Source organism: Leptidea sinapis, chromosome 6, assembly GCF_905404315.1.
Source record: "Leptidea sinapis chromosome 6, ilLepSina1.1, whole genome shotgun sequence".
NCBI classification, from domain to species: domain Eukaryota; kingdom Metazoa; phylum Arthropoda; class Insecta; order Lepidoptera; family Pieridae; genus Leptidea; species Leptidea sinapis.
In genome coordinates this window covers 14497140-14524332 of record NC_066270.1, presented here as the reverse complement: position 1 = coordinate 14524332, position 27193 = coordinate 14497140, and the positions used below count along the sequence as shown (strand labels likewise).

At 33.5% G+C, this 27193-nt stretch overlaps 1 protein-coding gene and 1 non-coding gene across 4 annotated transcripts in view; both read right to left on the bottom strand.

Moving 5' to 3' along the window:
* Window positions 1-684: 684 nt before the first annotated feature.
* LOC126965081 (uncharacterized) overlaps window positions 685-27193 on the bottom strand; it is a 74383-nt gene continuing 47874 nt past the window's right edge. For 2 of the 3 annotated variants that reach the window (XM_050808532.1, XM_050808533.1), the window contains exons 3-9: window positions 26447-26599; window positions 15124-15264; window positions 11954-12068; window positions 5235-5331; window positions 4409-4493; window positions 2650-2691; window positions 685-1979 (exon numbers count right to left, since the gene is read on the bottom strand). In XM_050808532.1, coding sequence (XP_050664489.1) covers window positions 1852-1979; window positions 2650-2691; window positions 4409-4493; window positions 5235-5331; window positions 11954-12068; window positions 15124-15264; window positions 26447-26599 — 761 coding nt within the window. In that variant the 3' untranslated portion in view covers window positions 685-1851. The remainder of the gene's footprint in view (window positions 1980-2649; window positions 2692-4408; window positions 4494-5234; window positions 5332-11953; window positions 12069-15123; window positions 15265-26446; window positions 26600-27193) is intronic. The other variant, XM_050808534.1, reaches the window with a different exon arrangement.
* On the bottom strand, window positions 12886-12959 carry Trnaf-gaa (transfer RNA phenylalanine (anticodon GAA)). Its single transcript has one exon. It is a non-coding gene; the product is annotated as a tRNA-Phe (tRNA).

Sequence of the window (27193 nt, the reverse complement as noted above, 5' to 3'; positions counted from 1 at the left end):
CGTCGCCATTCGCCGCAGCGCGAGGCTTGATTAGTATATTTCGATACATATTATTGTATTCCAGTCGTACACTGCAGTGTACACTCTTTGCCATTCGCACCGCGCGAATATTCGCTATGGCGTCTATCCCGTAGCCAGTACGTTAGGTTACTTCCAAAAGATCGTCATTCATTCGTCTCTCTTCTCCAAATCACAGGATTAATAGTAGCTTTCCTGAAGACTCTGAACTTGGCCTGTTATAGGTTCTGGTCTGATTCTGGTCCTACAAGTAAATACGAGCGGTGCAGATCGCTTAAAATGAGGTGACCCAAACACTCGTTGATCCTCTTTTTTCATAAAAAAATATTTAAATATAACGTCCAATAAAGCATCTTTCTATTTGGACAAGATAACTGTCGGAACAATAGTTCTTATTAAAATCTCTACCTTATAAGGTATTTCTTTATATTTATATTTATTTTCTACTTCCGGATAATCCCTTAATTATTTTAATAATTGTTAATAATCCCTGAAAATATAATTGGATTTCACACTTAAAGAAAAGTTTGTGTGACTGTCTTCTGATAACAAAATTGACACATTCACAAGAGTTTTAGATGCATTATGAGTCGTTTTCATTTCTCGTTATGATGATTATGATAAGGCCTAAAGTAGGAACAACATTAATTAAAAATAAAACAAGAATTGTCAGAAGTATAGTAAAAGTTTATATTATTAAATTATAGCATTGTATTAGATATACCTAGCATCGTGTTCAAAGTATAATGTAATAATCTGTGAGCATATAAAGATATATTGACGAAATGACTTATGAAGGTTATAACGTACGAATAATATATCAATTCTTCCCCTTAATTGCTATATCATTTGTACGATGACAATGATTTTGATACTTCAGTACAAGATCAGTAATTCTATATAATTAAAAATTATTGCTATTTTCGTTTTTTATTTGCTTGTGCCCTTGCGATCTTATGTCTAAGCTCCAAAAGTGCAACAAAGCCTAAACTAATATGTGTAAATTTCCCCAATTTTACACATGTTACAATTATTTATTCATTACTTAAGCTAGAAGACTAAAGGACTATTTTTCTTAAGTATGAAGTAAAGTAAACCTAATTCTAGAAAAATCTATGAAAGCAGCCAAGCTTTCCGCTTATATTATATCATTCGATTGAATTATGATCACTCCCATATGAGGAAATGGTCCCTATATTATATTCGTTTTATGTCTTTTAATTTTTAATATTATATAAGAATATGTGCACAAGAGAAATATAACAAAATGAGTAGCATTCACATACATGAAATTATAATCATATCAATAATTCTTAACAGATAATATCTTAAAATATAGTAAACGACTTATTTAAAACTATATGAACTACATAACTGCCAAAAAGCGACTATTAATGCTAAATAAGCTAAAAATTTCACTCGTCTTCTAAGTCTATAGTAATTTAGTATAAATTTTGTGCTCTACCATTTATTAAAGTGTTTAAACTTTTATAATAATATTTATGATTTTGTTTTTAAATTTATGTGTATATATTTATTGAGTTACATCTTATTCAGTAAAGTTATACGTTATTTAATCAAGATAGTTAATAAGCTTTTCGTTAAGAGGCACTTCTGAGCTTGCTATGATGCTAGATAAATCAGTGCATTCAATTATTGCTATGAAACTAGCAAATTTTATTAGTAAATCTATGTTAAGCTTAATATAAATAGTAGCGTATGAATATTTTTATCACAAATTATTTAAATATTTGAATGAACCACCAACTTTATTTGTACTCTAATGCATCATATCTTTTCGCTTTATTACGTTTCCTACAGTACTGTATATTATTAAGCATCTGGTGGACGAATTTCAACTGTCACTGAAGTGGGTCCGGGTGCATTTGGAGATCTCAATGTAGCTGACCTTAAAGAAGTTCCTGAATGACCGCTACTTGCTTTGGAACCACGTCGAGATCCTGTACAAAATAAAACTTCTATAGTATCACAGCGTTTTTATTAAAAAGCATGCTTTATTCTATTCAACTCTCTACTGATGTATCTGTCCAATCAAACAATTTATATTGCCAACTCATCTATTATCTCATTTATTAATAAACTACTCGTATATTTTGAAATAAGGCATTCAATTTGTAACTTATTGTTAATACCATGCGGTGAGTAATCTATTGTTTTTGCTTTGTAGTTCAAACAGGATGAAAACTTACAAAGAATCTTCGAATTTGATTGCTGTTTATTTTGAAAAATTCATGCTTTATCTACATTGCTTCAATTATTGTTTGCTCCTAAATATTACCTTATAGTTTTTATATACACTTATTTAATAACTAAATAAGAATTTATGTAACTATTGATGCTATTGTGAAAATTTTATACATGGCATAGAATTATTACTAATACTATACAATTCTAAGTCTTGTAGTTTACATTAGAAGAGTCACTGGCATGCTAAGTTATAATTTATATTTTACTGGTACTTTATTTAATATAAATATTATCTTTTGGTCATTCATTCTGGATAGTGAACAATATATTTCTATCTGAAATTCCATGCCGTTCTATCCCAATTTATATATTTGTAAAATACTTTGTGTCAAAAGCAAAACTTGTAATATATTTTAATATAACCTGAGTGTTTTCGGTGAAGCTGATGGCTTTGGTGAGGGCGTGCTGTCGGTAGATGAAATAATGTATGAATTTTAGGAGGACCATGATTATAATAGAGTTTTTCTTTTTACCGATATCGTCATAATCTTACAATATTGATGTCAAAAACTCCATGCACCCATACGCCGTCGATGCCCAAGGAAAAGCGGCATTTGGTAGGTAATTTCTCCATAACTGATAATAACTAACGGCCGTTCCCAATATACTATCTACAGATAGAGATAAATTACTAACTTCTACTGTCAGTGATTAGCAGTCAATAATCTGAAATCCTAATATACCCGGTAAGTCATTCTTATCGCCTTATATTGGGACGCGTGAATTGCAATTTCCATACAAACTTCTATCCCTGGTAAGCTATACGTCCTCCCATTGACAGACAGCGTGTACGGATAAGGTGAGTTACCGTCGATAAGTGTATTGGGATAGAAAAGTCAACGATAGTTACGATTTTTATCTCAAGTAGGCCACAACCGGAGATAGACTGAATATTGCGAACGACCGTTAGTAACAAGAGCCTTACACGGATGATTTGCAGCACTGGAAGCACTGAGTATTTGACATAATATAAAAATAGCATAGAACCATTTTAGTTTAAATTTATCAAAAAGATACCTTGAAAATAATAGGTATAGAAAGAAAAACTAAGAAGATTCAGTTAAAAACTAACACACTGATTTGTGATTACAATTTATTAAATTCATAAATAATACGAATAATTGTTAAAGAAGTCGGTAAAATTAAAAACTGTTGATCACATAAAAAAGGATAATATTAAATAATTGGTGCAGATAGGCAAATGTAGAACCAGCTTAAAAAGCACACGAGAATTGAAGGATTGCATAAATTTTCATGAAGTAGGTTTATAACAATATTTAATACATTTTACGATACGATTAAGAAAATTTATTGAATTAGGCGTTACTTTGCGGAAATCCATAATTATACAAATGATTTAAGTTTTCTTTAGTGTTAATTCCGCAAATATTTGTTTTTAAACAATTCGACACGTGTTTCGCCTCTACACGAGGCTTCCTCAGGTCGTGTTGTCTCGCCAAAATCTGCCACGAGACTTATGTCTCGTGCCAAATTAACACTAAAGAGAACTAAAATCATTTGTGCGATACGATAATAGTTTTTTTTTTTTATTTTCATTAAAAAAAATATTGAAGTGGGCGAAATCCATAATTATCAAAATGATTTGAGTTTTCTTTACATTTTACAGAAACAGAAGTTTCGTTACAGTTTATAGCTAGAAGCCCATAAAAGCAAGTATGCAAAAAACAAAGACAAGAAAGAAAAAAAAACGGGAGTCGAATAGAATTACATTAACATTTGATGATAGTACCTGGACTTGGCGAATATATTTGAATTAATATATTCAATGTAAGAGACAATATTATGTTATTTAGTTTTGGGTAAGTGTTACATTTTACACAAATAGAAGTTTAGTCCAGTAGGAGGCTCCTTTGCACAGGATGCCGGCTAGATTATGGGTACCACAACGGCGCAGTTGAAGTGCCGCTCAGAATTTTTGGGGTTTTCAAGAATCCTGAGTGGCAATGCATTGTAATGGGCAGGACGTCCTCGCTCGTCTCGTCCCTTATTTTCATAAAAATAAAGTTAAGGTTTACAGTTACAAGCCTATATAAGCAAGAATAACATTAAAAGAAATGAATAGGAATGAGAGTTCATCAGTAATAAGATTCGAGGCTGGTACCTGGACTTGGTGAATGTGGTCTGAGTTCCTGCTGGCTGGCTTGTCTCGAAGGAGGACGTACGCTGACACGAGAACCACGACGATCCTTGAACACATTTCAAGAAAATCATTGATTGTGATGAATATTTTAAATTTCGTTCTCGATATAAGTTAAATTTTATGATTTAAATTACATTATCAATTCCTTCGCGAAACGTTTATATAATGATCTCTCCTCTAAGCTTTACAATAAGATTCATGAGAAGACTTTTATCTACACACTTAGCAATTTTGAGGTAAAAAAAAAAACACCCCCAATCTTAAACAATTATCATATTCAGAAACCTTACAAAAAAATTGGCATAAAGTTATAACTCATCATAAACCAAGAATATGTAGAATGTTTACAAATAAACATTATGTTTATGAATGGTTAGTTCGGACGTATAACGTTTCCCGCGTTTATTTGCAAGGCAGCTTGTCATTCGGAAAACTTCAGAATTATCATTGTATTGACAGTGTTGTCAACGATATTGTAAACATTTTGCATTTTTTTTGTTTATCATCAGTTATAACTTTATACCCAGTTTATTTGTAAGGCCGATAATGTTATATTAAATAATGTAGTAAAAATAACCTACAGGAATTGTTACACGGAAACATGCATCTAGAGTGATTAGTATTATTTTTAATTTGGCGCCTTATTTAAGATTGACCCTGATGCTACTGTAGCGCCACTCTAATTTAATGCATTTTGACGGACACTTTTTCATATACGCAGATGATTCTCCTTGCCTCTACCCTCCATAGTTTATGGCAAATAACAAAAAAATATTTGATATATTACCTGTGAATGAAGCAGTTTAGAATCTCGTAAGAGAGAAACGTTCATCAGACGTGGATTTGGCGTGTTGAATATAGTCCGATTTTCCCTCCATCTGGCTCTGAAATTATAAAAGTACGACTTTTAAATCGGCAATCCAACATTCTTTACAACTACATCATTCTTTATGAGGATTAAAAATTGTATTGTTATCACAAAATTATATTTTAAACAGTGGGAGGCTCCTTTGCACAGGAAGTCGGCTCGATTATAGGTACCACAACGGCGCCTTTTTCTGCTGTGAAGCAGTAATGTGTCAGCATTACTGTATTTCGGTCTGAAGGGCGCCGGAGCTAGTGAAATTACTGGGCAAATGAGACTTAACATCTTACATCTCAAGGTGACGAGCGCAATAGTAGTGCCGCTCAGAATTTTTGGGTTTTTCAAGAATCCTGAATTGCACTGCATTGAAATGGATAGGGCGTATCAATTATCATCGCATGAACGTCCTGCTCGTCTCATCCCTTATTTTAATTTATAAAAAAAACTTTTATTATTGTGCAACTTAGATTATTTATAGTTTATACGCCTTGATAGATTATAACAGCTGCGAACACGTCGAAAAAATAGCGGCAGGCTGTTCTCAGCAACGCACGCACAATAAAACAAAATGCCAAATAAATTGCGAGTCTAATACGAAGCTTGTCACGCACACTAAAGTAATAAACATGGCCTGATTTCTTCGGTTGTCTAGCAGCAAGAAGCTCTATGCAGATTCTAGACGTCTAATTAATTAAGCTGTAACTTTTATTGAATCGATTTTAATGACTTTGAATTTTTTAGGTCATGGCAAATTTATTGAAGTAGGCGTTACTTTGCGGAAATCAATAATTATCCAAATGTTTTTTCTTTAGTGTTAATTCCGCCAATATTTGTCTTTTAAACAATTCGATTCGTGTTGGCGACACGACTCAAACTCGAGTCTCGTGCCAGATTTTGGCGAGTCAACATGTCCTGAGGATGCCTCAAGATGCAGAAACACATGTCGAATTGTTTAAAAGACAAATATTGGCGGAATTAAGACTAAAGAAAAACTCATAGCATTTGGATAGGTCATGGCACTTAAGATGGAATGTTCTAGTTGTGAGTAATTCCAGCAGGGCTGGCCTGAGGGCTATGCGTGTGGGTAACACACAGCACTCAGACCGGAACTCAATATTAAAAGTATAGCATAAATAGGTATGAGGGGTTTACTATCCCGTACTACAAATGCACATACAGTTAGTTCTACTCTAATTTTATTTTAATTTATAACCGATTTCAAAAAAGGAGGAAGTTATCAATTCGTCGGTATTTTTTTTAATTGTTACCTCAAAACTTTCGACTGGGTGAACCGATTTTGATAATTCATTTTTTATTTAAAAGCTGGTGCTTCCCGTGTGGTCCCATAGTAATTTTTGGAGTCGGTGTCATCCAAGATAGTTTTGTAACTACATAAATAGTTATAGGTGAGATGTGCTTGGGTTGTGAGGAGGCGAGAGGCGAGAGGCGAGAGCGGGTCGCGGCGGAAGGACACCGGTTCCAAAAATGACAATAATCGTAACTAGAAATAAATTAATTAAATTGTATAAAATACGCAATTATTGTTATACTTTTTAGTGCATATTATATCTATTGTTTTGAAATAGTGTTTTTGAAGTTGGTTGTTTTTTTGTTAATTTTTTTTTTACTTGATAATTATTATAGTGAATATAAATTATAAAGTGATTGCAAATGAATAAACATTAATGTATTGTTATAGCGATATAATATAATGTGCTTTTAAAATTTGATACTAGAAAATGTACAACAAGTTTTAAGGAATTACGAAAATTAAAAGAATTGTTAAAAAAGTTTGTATCTAAAGGTTATTATAACATAAATGATATTCTTAATGATACAACAGACTAGGAATGGAACGAACACCCTTTAGACTCTTTAATTATAAATGTTTAATAATTGTACGATATTACAGTGTAACCATAATTTTATGGCAAAAAATGCCCGCTGAGTTTATTTCCGTTCTTCTCAGGTCCGAGGCATTCTATTACGAATGGGTGGTGGTAATAGAAAAAATTGAATTTGAATTTAGATCACACTACCCATAGAACGGTTTTCAATGACTTTCTTCTAAGTACGTACAATGAAACTATGGTATGAGCTTTTCTGTTATAACTACTAGCTGACCCAGCAAACGTTGTATTGCCGATATTAAAATCGCGATACAAAAGTAACTGTTGATCGTAGATGTCATAATCAAACAAATTAAAAAAAAAATAAAAAAAAATGGACTGTGGACCACCCTTAACATTTAGGGGGATGAAAAATAGATGTTGTCTGATTCTCAGACCTACCCAATATGCACTCAAAATTTCATGAGAATCGGTCAAGCCGTTTCGGAGGAGTTCAATATTTAACACGAGAATTTTATATATTAGAGATGATACGATATGGGCACTGTAGATAGTTAGGAATATAGATGACGTTCAGACGAAATGCCTAACTAGCATTTTATAGGATTTAATCTTAGATCATTTATACGTCTAGATAGACTGTGACAGCTGTGAACACGTCGATAAAAATAGCGGCGAACAGTTAACCTCTATTTTCAGTAAGGCACGCATTAAAGTGACTGACATGTCGCGAGTGTACGATCTGGGTGTTTTTCACAGTAAAATAATAAACCTAATCTGTATTCATGCGGCGCCTAACAGCATGAAGCTCTATCTAGAGTCTAGACGTTCATATTAATTATCTATAGATTTAATATATAAGAGTAGTCAGTGTAGTTTGAGATTCGTCGTGCCCTATTAAATTATATTTCAATGTAGAAATTTGTGTTAAGAAATAAACAATTCGAATAAAGCTCTATTTTAGTTAACCTGACGTTTCGTGGCCTTTCCAGATCATCGACCCCTTGTGTAATAGAAAAAAAGTGATCAGAAAAGGTCTTGAAACGTCGGGCTAACTTAAATAATAATAAAATGTAACTATTACGCAAAATTACACGCGTTTTAATCGTTTAAAAGTGTTTTTAATTAGGGATGACGTTACAATGCAGTTTCACTCAGGATTCTTGAAAAGCACAAAAATTCTGAACATCAATACAATAATTGTGCTCGTCACCTTGAGAGATGTTAAGTCTCATTTGTCTAAAAATTTCACTAACTAGTGCGCACTTCAGGCTGAAAAACTGATTCACGGCAGAAAAAGGTGCCGTTGTGGTACCTATAATCCAGCCGGCATCCTGTGCAAAGGAACTGGTAAGAATTTTATTTAAATGCACTTGCGTTAGTCAAAAGATATACTGAAACCAATTTGATAATTCCAGGTATAAGAGTACCTTGAAAAAATGACTCGTACGATCATTTGTTCTACGCTGCCATAAAAATAATTGTCTTTTTTATTATGAGGAAGATTTACAACACTGTTTACTAAATATATAATCACATAAATAATATTATATGCCAATAATCTAATATATAAAATTCTCGTGTCGCGGTGTTTGTAGTTAAACTCCTTCGAAACGGCTTGACCGATTCTCATGGAACTTTGAGTGCATATTGGGTAGGTCTGAGAATCGGACAATATTTATTTTTCATCCCCCTAAATGTTAAGGGTGGTCCACGCCAATTTTTTTTTTTATTTTATTGACATTTTTTTTAATTTGTTTGATTATGAGTCAGCATTAAAAAATACATACAACTTCAAATTTTCACCCATCTACGATCGACACATACTTTTCTATCGAGATTTTAATATCGGCAATACAACGTTTGCTGAGTTGGCTAGTAAATTATAATATTTATAGTTTTGACCTTGACATTGACACTTAGGAGTTAAACGAAATTCACAGAAGGGAAGTGATTAAACCGAAAGGGAATCATGATGTTACTGTCGTACCTGGTACAAGGTGGTTCGTTTGTATTAGATATTGCTCCCTGTCTTTGAGTCATTTCTGACTAGACAGATCGATTCCTTCATAAATAATCACTCTGATGTAAATATACACGTGAAAATTTCTCTGTTTGCATCGAAATTATGAAAAGTTGAAGACAATACATTCCGAAATTTCGAGCGACGCGTCACTCAGACAGTTTGCACATTTGGTTACAGGGCTCGGACGGAGCCCGAGGGGTGCGGGTTCGAGTCCCACATCGTCTATGAATTTTGGTACAACTTAAATTGTATAAATGTATTGGTATGTTATATCAGATGGTAGAAATTTACAGTTAACTAATTTTGGATGAACTCTTTTCGCAGTTGATTTAATGGTCGTGGGTGTTATATCCACCGAGATCTAAGATCATTGATAATAAAAAAATTAAGATCTTAACTATGTTATGGAATAAGATTATTTAGGTTTAAAGATCATTTATATATAAATAATATTTATAAATAATAATCTATGAATCGACCGTATGATAAACGTAAGTATAAAACTAAATATAAGTGTGTGCACTAGACAGGAGAAGTGTCATCTGTTTTTTTTATATACGAGGGGGCAAACGGGCAAGAGGCTCACGGGATGGAAAGAGGTGAGGAAACCGCCTATGGACGTCCACAAAAACAAGTGTCAAGTAATGCGTTGCCGGCCTTTAAGGTCGGAGTGGGTATGCTTTTTTCTAGAAGGTCCCTAAGTCGTATCTGTTCAGGAGAACTACAGCCGGTATTGATTCCACAAAACACAATATTTAATAAATATTTATTATTTTCAATACAAATAGGTACTTTTAATTTAATTGTAATTAGTTTGCTCGCATTTTTCTATGTACTATTTAATTGTGGAAACTTTTATTGGTCAGTGATTTAAGTATATTTTAAGTTTTCTTTTTTAAGTGTATTAAGTTCTACTTTTTTTTTCGGAATAAAATAAAATAAAAATAAAAATAAAAAAGTGGCTGTGCGAGGCAAGATATTTCTTGCAAAACGCGATGCGGGTGCATTAAGGTAATACATTTTGCTAAACGGGGCTTGTAAAAATTAAAAATGCCTGCATCTTTGATATTATTTCAGGAGTAGAAGAGGACAAACGACAAACATAAGGGTCTTATGTTAGTGTGTAAAAAGGCATAAAAGGCATAAAAGGCATTTATTTTCTCAAAATTGATTCCTTTAGAATTCTTTTTGATGTCATTTCTTATACTACTAGATACTACTACCGCTTCGGAAACAAATGGCGCTCTGAGAGAGAAGAAGCGGCGCAAGAAACTCTCCCAGCATTCTTTTTTTTGCGCTCTTTTCAATAAAAATATACAATATTGTACAGTTGCTATAAAATAATCACAATCTAGTCCCAGGCTGACCGATCATTTAGATATTCAGCAGTGGAGTAATAGGATTTACGACAGAGCCATTTTTTTATAAAACATTTAAATTTATTTATAGATAATGCCTGAACAGTGGCTGGGACTTTATCGTAGAAGTGTATACATGTAATCTCTGTGGCCTTCTTATAACAACAGTGGGATCAAAGGGTGTAATACTGACAACCTTATAAAGCGATGAATTTACCTACTACATATGGCCACATTATCTCTATACCTCGTTGGATCGTGAAGCCCCTCCCGTTCCCCTTACAACCCCCTCGCGCTCGTCCTGTTGTGTCAGTACTATTTGCAGAATTATTACCGTTAGGTACATGTCGTGATATATTCGTGCTATCACGGCTTTGTTTTTAAAGTTTTTATTGTTACGTTGTGACTTTATTGTTAATAGTTCTGTAGTTTCTGCTGTTCTGTGTCGTTATTACAGTTCTATCAGAAAATAAATACTACTGACATTACCATTTTGACATTATATGACATTATAAGTTCACGATATAATATGATTGCTTTTTAGTTAAACGCTTTTAAATATATCTGTTGGCTAGGAATTAGATTGGCTCCTAGCCAGTACCGACTAACGTAGGAGGGTCCTACTCTTTGTACATAACCTACATGGTTTCATTGATTTTTCATTATTATAATAATCAGCATCATAGCACAATACCTTTACATCAATCAACAATACATAAAAAATAAATCGTAGTTTATTTATTAATAATAATATTAATATATTATTTACTGATGCTTGTTTTGCACACCGTATCAAAGCGACGATGTGACGTCATTGACGTCAGGTCCGGGGTTAATATAACCGGGTCAATGACGTTCTATACAGAGAACTATAATACAATTTTTTTATGTAAATAAGGTTTGAGACGAGCAGGACTTTCAGCTAATGGTAATTGATACGCCCTGCCTATTACAATCCAATGCCCGTCAGGAATCTTGAAATACCCAAAATTTCTAAGCGGCACTACAACTGCGCTTGTCACCTTGAGACATAAGATGTCAAGTCTCACTTGTCCAGTAATTTCATTCGCTACGGTGCCCTTCAGACCGAAACACAAAAATGCTGACACATTACTGCTTCACGGCAGAAATAGGCGCCGTTATGGTACCCATAATCTAGCCAGCATCCTGTGCAAAGGAACTGGTAAGAATTTTATTTAAATGCACTTGCGTACTGGTAAAATATAATATAAGAATATACTACCCGGTTCAATAACATTACATAGACGTACTATGTATACAACGTCATTGAATCGGGTAGTATGTTACATGAATTCGAAATCATTTTAGTCAACGGTTTTACCTGCTACCGCTTACCTGTTACCCTACCGACGCTATTAAAGACTATAATTAAATTATGAAACTCACTTGCTGAACAGACGCAGAACAACGCAAATAATGACGAACATAAGGGCCATGCCGACGAGTACACCAATCATTGCCGGGTCCAGAGTCTTTGTCGATATCTCTATCTCTTTTTCCGCTGAAATCAAAATAATTTTCATTACAATCACGGTCCAATTGTCAACGCGTCACACTAGCTTTAATAGTGTAATTGTAATATTTAAGCTCTTTTTTACAATTTAAAGTTACAAATAGGATACTTGCGACTAATCTGTTGAATAAATAGATAGTTTGCGTTTCCCAATATATCAATTATAAACTTAGTATACTAGCGTAAAACATGAACCCTGTGTGAAAGTGAGATAACTATCCTTACATAAAAAGCTAGGTCTGAGAAAGAGACGGAATATATTAAGACCATTAAACCGTTTTAAAACAATTTTGTGTCCATTAGTCTCCTGTCAAATTGGACCGCGTTATAATTTGAGTGTTTTTAGCGTTATTTTTCTGTGTTTTCACGGATAAAAATTAAAAAATATAATGGTGTGGTGTTCTGTATTATATTTTGTTGTTACATATAGCAACAATCCAACTAAAGAAACATTTTACAGGTAAAAACTAATTCTTCAATACTACTTTCATGGTGTTCATTTTCGTAGAACATAATATGTACTAAAATACTATTTTTAAATACGCACCAAACACTCTTTTTTTTTAAAGATTATAATCATTTAAGAAATTATGTTTTAGATATTGTATATGTGAATATGAATCCGTTTATTAATATTTAACATAGGGATTGACCAAAAGCAAAATACTACACACTTCACTAACTCACTCACAAATCTGTAAGACTATGACACATGAACATTTTAAATTTAGTCTCGCCGTAATGAGGAGAGTATTTATCTATTACACTAGTATACTAACATATAAAATTTGAAAAACAAAATTTATGCACGATGCGGGACTCGAACCCACGACCTCCGGCGTTTCGTGCCGGTGCTCTAACCAACTGAGCTAACCGTTCGAGTACCGCCTCGTTACAAAATTCTGTTTGCTTTGTTCAACTCGCAGGTTGTGGCTTCATCTACAGGACCTACTTTACAGTTGATAACCTGCTCAACCCCAATATTTGCATATTAAGAAATTGACTTGAGATGTCGGTCTTGTAAATCTAAACAATATGTTATGTTTTTAAAGTGATACCCCTCACCTCTTTAAAAAAAATTGTTTTTCAAATTTTATATTTGTATTAATCCTAGAAGTGAGGGTTATCACTTTAAATACATAACATATTATCTAGTATACTAAGTTTATGATATCAATAGTGTCAACCATCACATTTAGCGCCTATTGAATTATACGATGAATATAGTGGCAAGTAGCAAAGAACTATGGCGAAATTTTACCTGACTATAGGAATAACCGTCTAAGGTTAAGATAGTTACAAAAAAAAACTTCACTGATAGATTGACTTGTTAGATAAAATTGTATTGCAAAAGGAACCGGGGAAATAAATAAAATATTTATTTCATTTTTACATTATATGCTGTCACAACTATGAAATCATATCCATTTTAGGTTACATCAAGGAAAGCTATCTGTCAATATGACTGCCAGCGATGAGCGAATGATCAATTAGTATCTATACCTGTCACCTATACCTAATACTAATAATACCTATCAATTATAATTACCGCTGTTGTGTTGTTTTGTGCTTTCTGTATATTAATAAGTAGTTTCTATTTTACCTGGCTTGGTTTTGGACTTTAATAATATCTTTCTCTCGTTTTAAACTCTGAACCTCATTTTGAACTACTTCTGCTCTCCATTACCAGACTATGATATGCCCCACGATTTGGTCTAACGTACGCTGTTTATATAACAATAAACAAAATAAAATATTTTGCTTGTTTAATTTACTGCTACCTACTTCTACAAAATAAGAACTTGGATTGAGAAAAAGACATTAGGAAACTAGGTACTTATTTTACCAGTTTTTTAAGATTATAAAAATGGAAGTACTTAGTTTAAAAGTCGACCCGCGCCTTAAAATCGGGCGTAGGTTAGGTATACTTTAGAAGTACCTACCTACGACTATGGATTGCGCATTTGACTTCCCTCTTATAAAATTATAAAGCTATGGACAACCAACTCTGGTTTGTTGAAAATAAACTGTTATTACCATTGCATCAAGTAACAAGTTTCCATTTTATCATAATATAATACTCAGAGTTGTTGACCGTAGACAGTTTAGTAATTAGGTATTAATTAACTATTTGCTTATGGTTACTAGTTCATAGGAACTAGTAACCATAAGCAAATAGTTAGTAGTTAGCCTTAAAGATTTTTGGAATTCGTGTTATTGTTGCTGGAACATGTTAGTTAGAGTATAATAGATAAGTATAATATAGTTAGAACGCTAAAGTAATAAACAGAAAAACCTAACCTAAAAACTCAAACAAAATAATCATTTATTTCTCCAATATCCCGGTTCTAAATTAAAAATGAATTATGTCAGTAGATGCAGAAAATTATAGAGAATTAATTAGTACACGTCAGTTCTTGAGACGCTACCATTCAATTTCAAATATTTTGTAGTATGAAACTTCGCCATTGTTCTTTAAGTGCCGGAAATGTCATGAAAGCTATAATGGCTCTTGAAGATTGCGACAATTATGTGATGATTGATAAATTTTAAAATTAGTTGTAGAAATGTAAATGTTACCAGTATTTAGTCCACTAGTTTTATTCTAAAGTCCCTGCAAAAGACCCTAACAATCTTATGGACAAAAAGAGACATGTTGCATTTAAGGTTATACGAGACACGCCTTTTACAGTCGCTTTACGAAATTTAAATGAACTTTCGCATAGGATTGACTTGTTTGCTTGCTCACTGAACGAGTTTAAAATTAGAGTAGTTGTTGTATGTTCCAGTAATAGTAATTAGTATAGTAATAGCAGGTATAGATTGTTACTAGTAGCTCTAAGATTTATGTTTATAATAATTTAAATACTTAAATTTAAGTCAAGCCTCGATCGCAATAGGTCACTCTGTAAGGATAGGGGCTTTATTGGTTAAATAATTAAATAAATAAATTAAATAAATAAATAAAGGTTGTTGTAATATATAACGTAACAGATGACGTAACGTGCACACCTAGTATAGTTTACGAGGATCTGATACATACGGTTACATACAATCCCTCCGTCTACAGACACCTCAGCTATCAGGTCATACATGCACGTACATCTCTCGTTCCTACATTCAGTTTTGAAAACGACATCTTCACATTGCTCGTTGAATGAACAGGTCTCGTTGATGCCAGCAGCTGAAAATGGAATGAATTTGATCAAATTCTTATAAATATGGATTACATGCCTGAAATATTAGAGGACGCTTTGAATTCGTAGCGGCTACGCAATGGCATTCACGCAGTTTCAATTGAAATCGAATTCCTTTCCGAATCGTTCTTGGAAATATTTTCTTTTTTCATTAATTGAAAGAATTAGAAATTCTAAGAAATAATTTCTAATTCCCAAATGCTTTGTTCATGTACATGCACATATACATGCGATCTGGCCAGTAACTTACGCTTTGTTATTTTATATTCTTTGTTCAAAATCGCAGTTGTTAAGTTGAAATGAAATGAAATGAAATGAAATTTATTTGCAGGAAACATTGTACTTAAGGTGTTAACAATATAATGGATAATCCAATATGTTTCGTCAATTGACATGCAAAATATGTTACAAAATTGTCTAAACACTAATCGTATTGTTATATTGAAACATGTCGGATTTCTCAATGATATCAATAATATTTATAAAATGAAATTTTAATACTTATATAATATTATAATATGAGACGTTAATAACTTAATAATTCATTTAGTACCTATGTATAATATTAACAAATTCAATGTCATAAAAGTATATTAATTTACATATATTATTATCAAATAGACTAATTCATTTTGTATTGAAAAATTCATTTAAACTATAGAAGCACTTATTTGTTAACCACTGATGCAGTCTTCTTTTAAATACTTTGAACGGTAAATCTTTCAATTCATTGGGCAATTTATTATATATTTTCACAGACATGCTGAAACAATTTCTACTAAAAGATGCAGTTCTACAGAAGGGCATTATGAGTTTATTTGGATACCTTGTATTTAAAACCTTCTGGCTTTTTTTTGTATAGAAATCACACATATGTTTTTGAACAAATAGGCTTATTTCATAAATGTATAGGCATGGCAGCGATAGAATTTTCAATTTTTTTAAATAGCGGTCGACAAGAATCTAGGGGGCCGGCTCCACAAACCGCCCTGATACACTTCTTCTGTCCAATAAATAAATGTCCTATGCTCACCGAGTTGCCAATATGACCAATCCATATCTTAAAGCTGAAACCACGAATGCATGATATGCCATTAGCGCTGTTTTTTCACCTATTGTTTTTGATACGCGTTTGAGGACAAATACATGTTGGTTAATTTTTTTGCTAATTTTGTCAACATGTGACTTGAAGGACAAGTTGCTGTCTAAAGAAATACCAAGAAAATTGACAAGTTGTGCTTCTTTAATATTCTCATTATGATAATTAACATTAATATCTTTTCCTTTCCCATTCTTATTATAATACTGCATATACATTGTTTTTTTTATATTTACAGTCAGGTTATTTTCAGTAAGCCATTCAATTGTGTCCTTTATTGTTTTATTAATTTCTATATCATATGTCAATTCATTGTTACATTTAATTACAATAGAGATGTCATCAGCAAAAAGAGTACAGTTATTAGTAGTAATGCTAGGTAAGTCGTTTATGTAGATTATGAATAGAAGTGGACCCAATATACTTCCTTGTGGTACACCTTTTGTTTTAAGTCTAAGTTCTGATCGATAAGGTATTACTTCTTGTTTATTATTTAATTTAGCAATTTCAACGTATTGAGTACGGTTTGAAAGATAACTTTTAAGCCAGTCATTTGCTAGACCTCGAATACCATATTGAGCGCATTTATCTAATAGTTTTTCATGACAAACATTGTCAAAAGCTTTGCTCATATCAAAAAATACTGATGTTACTGGAATTTTTGTATCCATGCATTCCGATATTTCTTTTATTAGCGAAAAACACGCTAAAGTTGTTGATTTTCCTTTTTGGAAACCATTTTGTTCCTCCAAAATGATATTATGTTTAGTTAAAAAAGATGTTAATCGCTTGTGCAGTATCTTTTCAAAAATTTTTGAGATAACAGGAATGAGTGTGATTGGTCGATAGTTGTTAATATCCTTTTTATCACCCGCTTTGAGTAAAGGTGTTACTTTTGCCTTTTTTAAATTTGATGGGAAAGTACCTTCTTCAAAAGATAGATTTATTAAGTAGGCTAGGACTGGAGCTAGTTCCTTTGCACATTCCTTTATTACCTTTGTTGCTATTTCATCGCAGCCCGTGGAATTTGAATTATTAAGTGACTTAATAACGGTAATTATCTCCATTTCATCAGTTGGCATTAAGAAAATATTTGAATTGTTATGTTTTAATTTATATGTAGGTTTTTTATTTTTTACATTTTGACTTTGACTTTGTGTGACTGTATTTATAAAATAATTATTAAAAATAGTAGCAATCTGAGTTGGATTATTTATAATTTTATTTTCATATTTAATTTCATCGATACTTCCTACATTAGAGTTAGTTTTATTTTTAATCACATTCCACGACGCTTTGCATTTATTTTTCGAGTAAAGTATATATTTGTTGTTACTACTTCTCTGAGCTAGGTCTATACACTTGTTTAGAATCTTTGAATAATTATTAAATTTGTTTTTGTTAGCAGGTATTTTATTCTTATAATATTGATACCTTAATTTTCTTTTTGTTGCACATGATTTTTTTATACCTCTGGACAACCATTTTATTTTTGAATTTGAAACATTAATTTTATACTTAAGAAGAGGAAAACATAATTTATAAAATATGATTAATGTATTGTAAAATTCATCAAAAGATTCGTCCAATTTCTGGGCATCATACACGTCTATCCAGTTAAGACTTTTTATACAGTCCTTAAATTTGTTTATGTTTTGATTACATAAATCTCTTTTGAAAATTAACTTATACGACGGTGTTGAATTATTTATTTTTGTCGGTACTACTAAGAATTGTGCTGTGTCATGATCCGATAGGCCTAACTGACGAATCTCCCCTGTGGCATTTTCTATATTACTAACAAAGAGGTCAATACAGGATTTTTGCCGAGTAGGTTCATTAATATGTTTAAAAAAATTATAATTTCGCAATAAATTTGTAAACTCCAGATTCGTTTTAGTATTTTTTAGAGTGTCGATATTAAAATCACCAACAATCACAATATTACTGGTCTCCCAATATCTTAATTTGTGTAAAAGTAAATCAAGCTTATTCCAAAATTCAGCAACGTTCGAATTCGGCGTCCTGTATAGACATATTACAATTAATTTGTGCTTTGGTATTCTTAAACCACAACATTCGAAAGAATATTCTACACATAGCTCATCCATGACATCAAATTTTACAGCCTCAATATAGTCTCTGACTAGAATGCAGACCCCACCACGCTTTTGCTTAAGTCTACAAAAAGCAGATACCATTGTATATCCATTCAACTTAATATTAGATCTGTTTTCTGCATTCACGAATGTTTCGGATAGACATATAACATCTACTACTTTTCCATTTTCAAAAAGTTCAGTTAGTTCTCCACTGAACCAACATAAGGTTGTTATATTTACATTAAGCCGAAATACGTTCAGAGGGCGTACCATCAACTTTTATTAAGTGATGCGAATCCGATGCAGTTTATTTTATGTACCTAAACTGAATCACTCAAATTCGTACCACGAAGTGCCTTTTACTAAATGGCGTTTGGATCGCTTATGAAGAATAAATGAAATAAAATTGCGTTCCGAAACCTAAAATGATATGATTTTAGCGGGTTTTTTGCGTAGAAAATACTATAAATACATTTTAAAATTGCGCATTTGCGAAAAATTATAAACCATTAAGCCCTTTTTTATAATTATTAAATAATAGTAATATAAATAAATATAGTTCTTTGAATTACAAATTAATGTTTGCTTATGTGTTTTCGTAAAAATAACGAGTTATGAACGTGCGTTCATAACTCGTTGAATTAAGTATAATGTATTAAATACATTTTTTAATTTGAGTTTTCCTTAGTGTTAATTCCGCCAATACTTGTCTGTAAACAATTCGACATGTTGCCCTGTTGCACATTTCGCCTCTACACGAGGCATCCTCAGGACGTGTTGTCTCGCCAAAATCTGGCACGAGACTGAATCAAATGAGCCGGAAGCCAAACAAAAAACACAAAAATAACATGTTTACATTGTTGAATGAACAAACAAATTTAGTCTCATCACCTTTGTTACGTATCTCTTCCGGGGGTAATACGTCACAACAGTCGACTAATCACAGCGCGTCATTTCATGGAACGAGGGTATAAAACAGCGGCTTCCATCTCATTTGATTCAGTCTCGTGCCAGATTTTGGCGAGAGAACACGTCCTGAGGATACCTCGTGTAGAGACGAAACACATGTCGAATTGTTTAAAGACAAATATTAGCGGAATTAACACTAAAGAAAACTCAAATCAAAAAATGTATTTAATACATTTTACTTACTTCAACAAATATAACTACTTAAAAACAAAAAACAAACATCTATATTCATCATATAAATGTTTGTACCTATCGGGATTCGAACCTGGGACCTTAAGCTCAGTCGGCAGAGTCACTGACCACTGGGCTATATGGGTCGTAGATTATTTGCGCCGAAACTATAGTAACAAAACCTTAATAAAGGTTTGGCTCGGTGTACAAACGTAGAAATAAAGTAAATATACCTTGGCAAAAATTATGTTCGGACAACACCCTATCGCTAATGGAATGCTAGTCATTATTTTGTTGTGATTGAAATTGACACGAAATTGAAGCTCTTATCAATCACACCTTCCACATTACATTTTGCGCTATCGTTTATATTATGTTATAAATGAAGAATTATGCTAAGTAACATTAAATTCTGTTCAAGATCACAAGACTGAAGTTAATACTTCTTAAGGTGGAGATATAATATGATAATATGATAAAAACATTTTTTTAATGAAAATAAGGGACGAGATGAGCAGGACGTTCAGCTGATGGTAATAGATACGCCTTACCCATTACAATGCAGTGCCGCTCAAGATTCTTGAAAAACCCAAAAATTCTGAGCGGCACTACAACAGCTCTCGTCACCTTGAGACATAAGATGTTAAGTTTCATTTGCCCAGTAATTTCACTAGCTATGGCGCCCTTCAGACCGAAACACAGTAGTGTTTACACATACTGCTTCACGGCAGAAATAGGCGCCGTTGTGGTACCCATAATCTACCCGGCTTCCTATGCAAAGGAGCCTCCCACAGGTCTTTTTTGTTATAATTTAAAAATGAATGACTTGCGTCCATACTCTGTCGAATTATAAAAAAATAATTTGTACAAAAAATCTGTTGGTCAAAATGTAACAAGTTGAGATTTGATGTAAGCAAAACCGGCCAAGTGCGAGTCGGACTCGCCCATAAAGGGTTCCGTAGCAGCAAGTAACATAAAATAAAAGTTCTTGTAGTTCGTTGTAACTTTATATTTGAGTTTATTGAATAAAAGGTAACTTGTGATTTATGACGTATCAAAAAAACCTACCTACTAAATCCCATTCAAACCAGTTTTCGGTGTATAATTGCATGGTAATGTACATCATAATACCTAGTATATATGTTTTTAGTGTTATAATTCTCGTATTTTTAGAAGTTACGGGGGGGGGGGACCTTTTACCACTTTGGAAGTAACTTGTAAAAAAAGAAAATGATAAAACTAAAAAAAATATATGATGTAGATTACCGTACAAACTTCCATTGAAAATTGGTTTGAACGAGATCCAGTAAGTAGATTTCTTAAAATAAAATATAAATGTTCCTTGACCTACGGAACCCTTCATGGGCGAGTCCGACTTTGGCGGCATTTGGCCGCTTTTTTTTAAATTAGATAATATACTTCACTTCCAGGATTTAATGTACAAATTAAATTTTTTGGATAAATTTATGCAGGATCAGGACTCAAACCCGCGCCTCTAGGGTCCGTCCAGGCGCTCTTACCAAGTGAGCCAACCATCCAAATGACGCATCGATTGTAAATCTTGGTATGTCTTGTTCAACTCTATTTTATTTTCTCAAAATTGATTCCTGTAGAATTATTTTTGATGTCATTTCTAATATACTAGTACTACTACCGCTTTAGAAACAAATGGTGCTCTGAGAGGGAAGAAACGGCACAAGAAACTCTCCCAGCATTTATTTTTGCGCTCTTTTTAATTAAATCTACAATATTGTATTGTCATTGCTATTGCTATAAAATAATCATAATCTAGTCCCAGGCTTTCCGATCACTTAGATATTCAGTTGTGGAATAGTAGGATTTACAACAGAGCCATTCTTTAATAAAACATTTTACAAATTTATTTATAGATAATGCCTGAACAGTGGCTTTATTATAAAAATGTATACATTTACCCTTAAAGCTTTTATGTATCTTATGAAGTCTACTAGAATCAGTTACAAGCAATCCCTTATTTCTAGTGTTACAATAATGAAAATCAATATTAAGAGCAAAAAGGTGTCGATTTTTGTGAACTTATAGTAGATGACCCGGTTTTGGCAACTGTCCCGGTTTTGGCCACTCGGACACTTATTCGTCTGTAATGAACGAAAAGAGAACATACTTACAATATTCTCTATGTTAAAAAAAACAATTTTTTATGGTTTAATTTAACATGTGGGAGCTGTGTAGCCATTTTCTTTCTTTCGGTTTTGAGTGAAATGAACAAGTGAAAGTACTAAAAGTTTGTTGACTTGTTATTCAAAATCTTAAAGATTTTCGAGTGAGTAATCGAATAATATTATTTTAAACATCTGTTACTAGGTTATAGAATTAATTCGACAGATTAAACGAAACTTTTCAGAATGTATATTTGAGGTTATATCATTGCCTGTTGTATTATTTCATGTAGAAATTTAGGTGGCCACAACTATCTCAGCAATTTGATACATTGTATGGGTTTTGGCCATGAGTGTGGCCACTGGCCAGTAGCTTACATATAGTAGTTTATTAACCATATTAATTGATTTCAACTAGGTTATGTTTCCACATGAAGTATCGTACCTTTCTTTTTCAGATTCGAAATATGGCACCTACTAATAAAAAAAAACGGCGCTGGACCTTGCCAAAAGCAGACTTTTAACTTACTCACCATCAAAAATAGCGAAGGTCCTAGAAGCTGTACGTACAGGAATGAAAATAAAAACAGACAGTCGAGAGTTTAATGTACCGAGAACTACGTTGCGATATAAATCAGCAGGGCGAGCACCAGAAACATCAGGCCATGTTGGCCCACATCTGTTCTTGGGAAGGATATTGAAAACTCTTTGTAGATTTGGATCAAAGAATGTTCTCGGGCAGGATTTCCAATAAATAAGGAGGGCTTATCCGTTAAAAGAATAATTATTCAGGGCTATATAATAACTCCGTTTGTAGATAATAGTCCAGGGAGGTCATGGTTTGACGCATTTATGCTAAGGCATCCTGATTTAAGTTATAAACATGCAGAGTATATTAACGAGCCTCGTGCCATGATCACAGAAGAAATAATCAGAAAATGGTTCCTTTGTTGGGACCTGAAAATTGCAAGATTCTAAAAGAACCAGAACGCGTGTGGAATTGCGATGAAACGTCTTTTTTCTTAGCACCTAAAGGTCTAAGAAAAAAAGTCTTGTTCCAGCACCAAAAGGTGAGAATGTGTACGAATTGTCCAAAAACAGTAATAAAGAGAATATCACTACATTATTTACAGTAAATTCTAATGGAGAAGTGGCTACGCCTTTAACCGTTTATAAATATCGACGCATAAGTTCAGAAGTTGTGCAAAATGCACCAATGAATTGGGCCGTTGGCAAAACAGACAAGGGATGGATGACCGGGGAAAGCTTCTACGAGTACATCGGCATAGTTTAATTCTTTTGTTTTATTAATTGTTTATTAAGAATCTCTTTTCAGTCGGAATACCCAGAAAGGGTACAGAGGCCTGGCCATAACCTGGCGAAAAGTGGCCAAAACTGGTGATTTCGCTATGAAATCTTTTTTGTATATTTTTATTAACATATTGTATAACTTTATGGGCACACGGTGTAAAATCGAGACAAAACTATATTAAAAATGAATAAAGAAGAGGTTCCCTGAAGTTCGTAGTGATTTATTTCTTAAAAAGAATAGCTTAAATTGGCCAAAGCCGGGACATCTACTAAATTAAATTTTTATAAACGTACTGACAATGAACATTCAGAATATTTATTTCTTTAATTTTTTCTTTGAGAGACTGTCTATAAACAAGCTGATATTAGAGAATACAAGAACTCACAATAAAATTAAAAATTAAAACTAATATCTCTCTGTATATTGTACAAGAATATCATAAATTGCAGATTTCAAAGGGAGCCATTCACCGAAGCCTGTTATTACATGGTATAATCGTTTTCAAATACTGCACCAGTATAATTAAATAGCTTTGTTACCTGCATGACATAATGTTGGTTTTTATGCATGTTTTCGTTAGCCTTGTATGTTCGTATAGTGCATGTAATTGTCAGAACAAAGGAGGTCTGACGTTGTGAGGACACGCGATATTAAACTTTGTACATCGATCCAATGCAGTAATTTTCCCAAAGGTTTAATTTTGTTGTTCTTAATAACATCATTAAAAGTGAAATGCTCAACCAAAGCGAAGTTTACACAAACAGAACTGAAAACAAAATTTTATGAACGATGCGGTACTCAAACTACTCGCGATCTCTCGCCTTCCGTGCGAGAAACAATCAACACAAGATATCTAAATAATTTTCTAGAGCGATATCTCAAGTCAATTTCCTAATATGTAAAAATTGGGTTTGAGCAGGTTATCAACTGTAAAGTAGATCCTGTAGATGAAGCCACAACCTGAGAGTTGAACAAAGCATATAAAATTTTATAAACGATACGTCACTCGAACAGTTGGCTCAGTTCGAAAGAGTGCTCACACGGAACTTGAGAGGCTTCGAGTTCCGCATCGTTCATAAAATTATGTTTTCAGTTTAATTTGTCTAATTAATCCCAAAAGTGAGGTTTAACACATAATAAATTGTTTAAATAGCGAAGTTTTTTTTTGTTTTTTTTTTTATGGAATAGGAGGACTAACGTTACTTAACACCTGGTGTTAAGTGATCACCGTCGTCCACAATCTCTTGCAACACCAGAGGAATGACAGGAGCGTTGCCGGCCTTTTAGGAAGGTTTACGCGCTTTTTTTTGAATTTAAATATTTATTTTGAAAATAGGATAGGATGTCAACTGAAACTCAAAAACTACCACCCATTCAAAAAAATATGCCTCAGACCTGAGAAGAACGGGCGCAAGAAACTCATTTAAAAAAAATATATGGTTACAATGTAATATCGTTCAATAAAATTTATTATTTATTAGGCAGTCGCTCCATTCCGAAGTTGTAGTATCATTAATAAAATTAGTTATAGTAACCCTTACCACACCCTCGAGTTTAACAATTCTTTTGGATCTCGTAATACATTTTGAATATTCGGGGATCTTATTGTAAAAGCAAACATCGAGAAAAAATTTATTTTTCTTTGAATAAAACTAATTATTGACAGCATCAAAAGAAAAACTGTTTAATTGATTACAATTCGCTTAGCTGAAGAGGTGCCTAAGTTAAGAAGGTAAAACTGAAATGTATTCTTAACATATGCTTATTTCTGTTATTATAATGTAGAAAACTTGTATTATAAATACCCATCATAGCTAAGTAGTAGGACGTTCCATAAGAACCGACAATGCGATTATATGATTTTCAGCTTAATTACTATTGGAATATATTTTTTCTAAACTTAATAATATCTTTGCATAGTATATGCAACTACGGTTTCATCATATTTTTCATTCTCCTGTCCTTTCAAATAATCCATCTTCCTTGGAAATAGAAATAAATTACCGTTAAAATATATAAATCAAATAATAATCATTAATGAAATAAATAAATCATTTGAAAATGACACCATTTTCAACTGATTTATGATGATGATTATTCTCAAGTACTTCGAAGCCAGTAACTCTTAAGTCAGCCAAAGCGACGGCGGAGCGACATTGAACCAGGGCATTACCTTGTGTTATGGAAGAGGAGGACAAACGAGCGTACGGGTCACCTGATGTTAAGTGATCACCGCCGCCCACAGTCTGGAAAGTCTGGAAGCTGGAAGACATCCACTGCTGGACAAAGTTTTCGCCTTTTTTATATGGAATAGGAGAACAAACGAGCGTACGGGTCACCTCGTGTTAAGTGATGAGGTGACGCCAGAGGAATCACAGGAGCGTTGTCGGCCCTTAAGGAAGGTGTACGCGCTTTTTTTGAAGGTACCCAAGTCGTATCGTCCCAGAAACACCGCACAAGGAAACTCATTCCACAGCTTTGTAGTACGTGGAAGAAAGCTCCTTGAAAACCTGACCAGCGCTGCTCTGACCAACCTATTCCAGCGGTGTTGACCAGATAATCAGTCCAGCTTGTGGGGGCCTACCAACACTGCGTCTTCCAGTACTTTAACATTATCCTCTTAATAACTGCCACTGCTTATTCTATAAGTCCAAATCAACAGCAAGATAATACATCTATGTGTAGTGTTTGGGAGCTGAGGGCAACAAGCCACATATTCTTCAAGTGCCGTTTCGCCTTGACCTTGTTGTCAGATCTGGTAAGTCTCTGATGTTTTTAATACAATTATTGGTGAAGCAACAGAAATGCATTGATCCACTGATTAATTATTCTTATATGCATTGTAACTTATAAAAACAACCGTAATTGGATTATTAAAGCAAATGCAATAATAATCATGTAAACGCTTTATTTACGTGCTACGCCTACGTCACAGTAGACATATGTCAGTATGGAAACTAAGCCTTGTTGATAAAATACTTACCTATATAATATGCGTACACTCCATTGAAGCAATAGGGTTGTCAGATGGAAATAAAAAGGAGTTTTCGAACGAACATCCTTATGGGGCGTTGCGAAGCGTTATTTTCGGTATAGCGAATAGGTTCCTAGTGAGTAAAAATCCCATCGGCGGGCCGGTGTCGTTTTGAAGATTTTCCTCCTCTCGCAAAAAAAATACGAAAAAGAGGCCTAAGCCAGTTAAAAAAAACATTTTCCCCGGTAAAATTCGAAAGGGGAGCTTAATGCTCTCAAGGAGGTTTTAGTTGATATTGCCAGTCTAAGTAGTTGAGTCCCACACTCTCTGTGCCATTTGATGCTTCGGGGTAGTATGTAAATATATTTTCTCATCGATAAAAAAAACAATTAAAACAGACTAACGTTTGCCACATTTGTCGACGTGGTTGGTGACAGGAACGTCTGGATGACAGCGACAGATCTTGTGCACGTCATCACAGACTGAGTCCGGGTAGCCACAGTCAATGACTGTGGAACACGTGTCGCCGTACATCATCTTGCCACGCTTCGAGGGATCTGAAATTGTAAGGATACTTTAATGTTTCTTTTATTGCACGTACAAACTATGAAACGATTGTGATACTACAATGTTTGACAGTTAAAATAACATAGATATTTATTTATGCAAGAGGAGGACAAACGAGCGTACCTGATGTTAAGTTATCACCGCCGCCAATATTCTCTCACAACACCAGAGGAATCACAGATGCGCTGCCGGCCATTATGAAAGGTGTACGCGCTTTTTTTGAAGGTACCAAGTCGTATCGATCCCGAGACAAGGAAGCTCATCTCACAGTAGAAAGAAGTGCCTTGAAAACCGCACTGTGGAGGAACGTCACAAATCCAGATGGTGGGGATGATATCCTAATTTGTGGTTCATCATGCCAAGATGGCAACATGAATCAGGTAAAATACCCCCCGTGATAAATGAGGTAGAAGACATCCAATGAAGCGACGTCTCTACGCATTGCCAAATGATCAAACTGGTCACAAAGTACTGGGTTCTCGACTATTAGCACTTATCATGGATTTTATACCTCAAGAGGCGCGGCTTCGAATGCCGCTTTGTCCATAAAATTTTGTACAAATTTAACTTGTATATTTAATTTC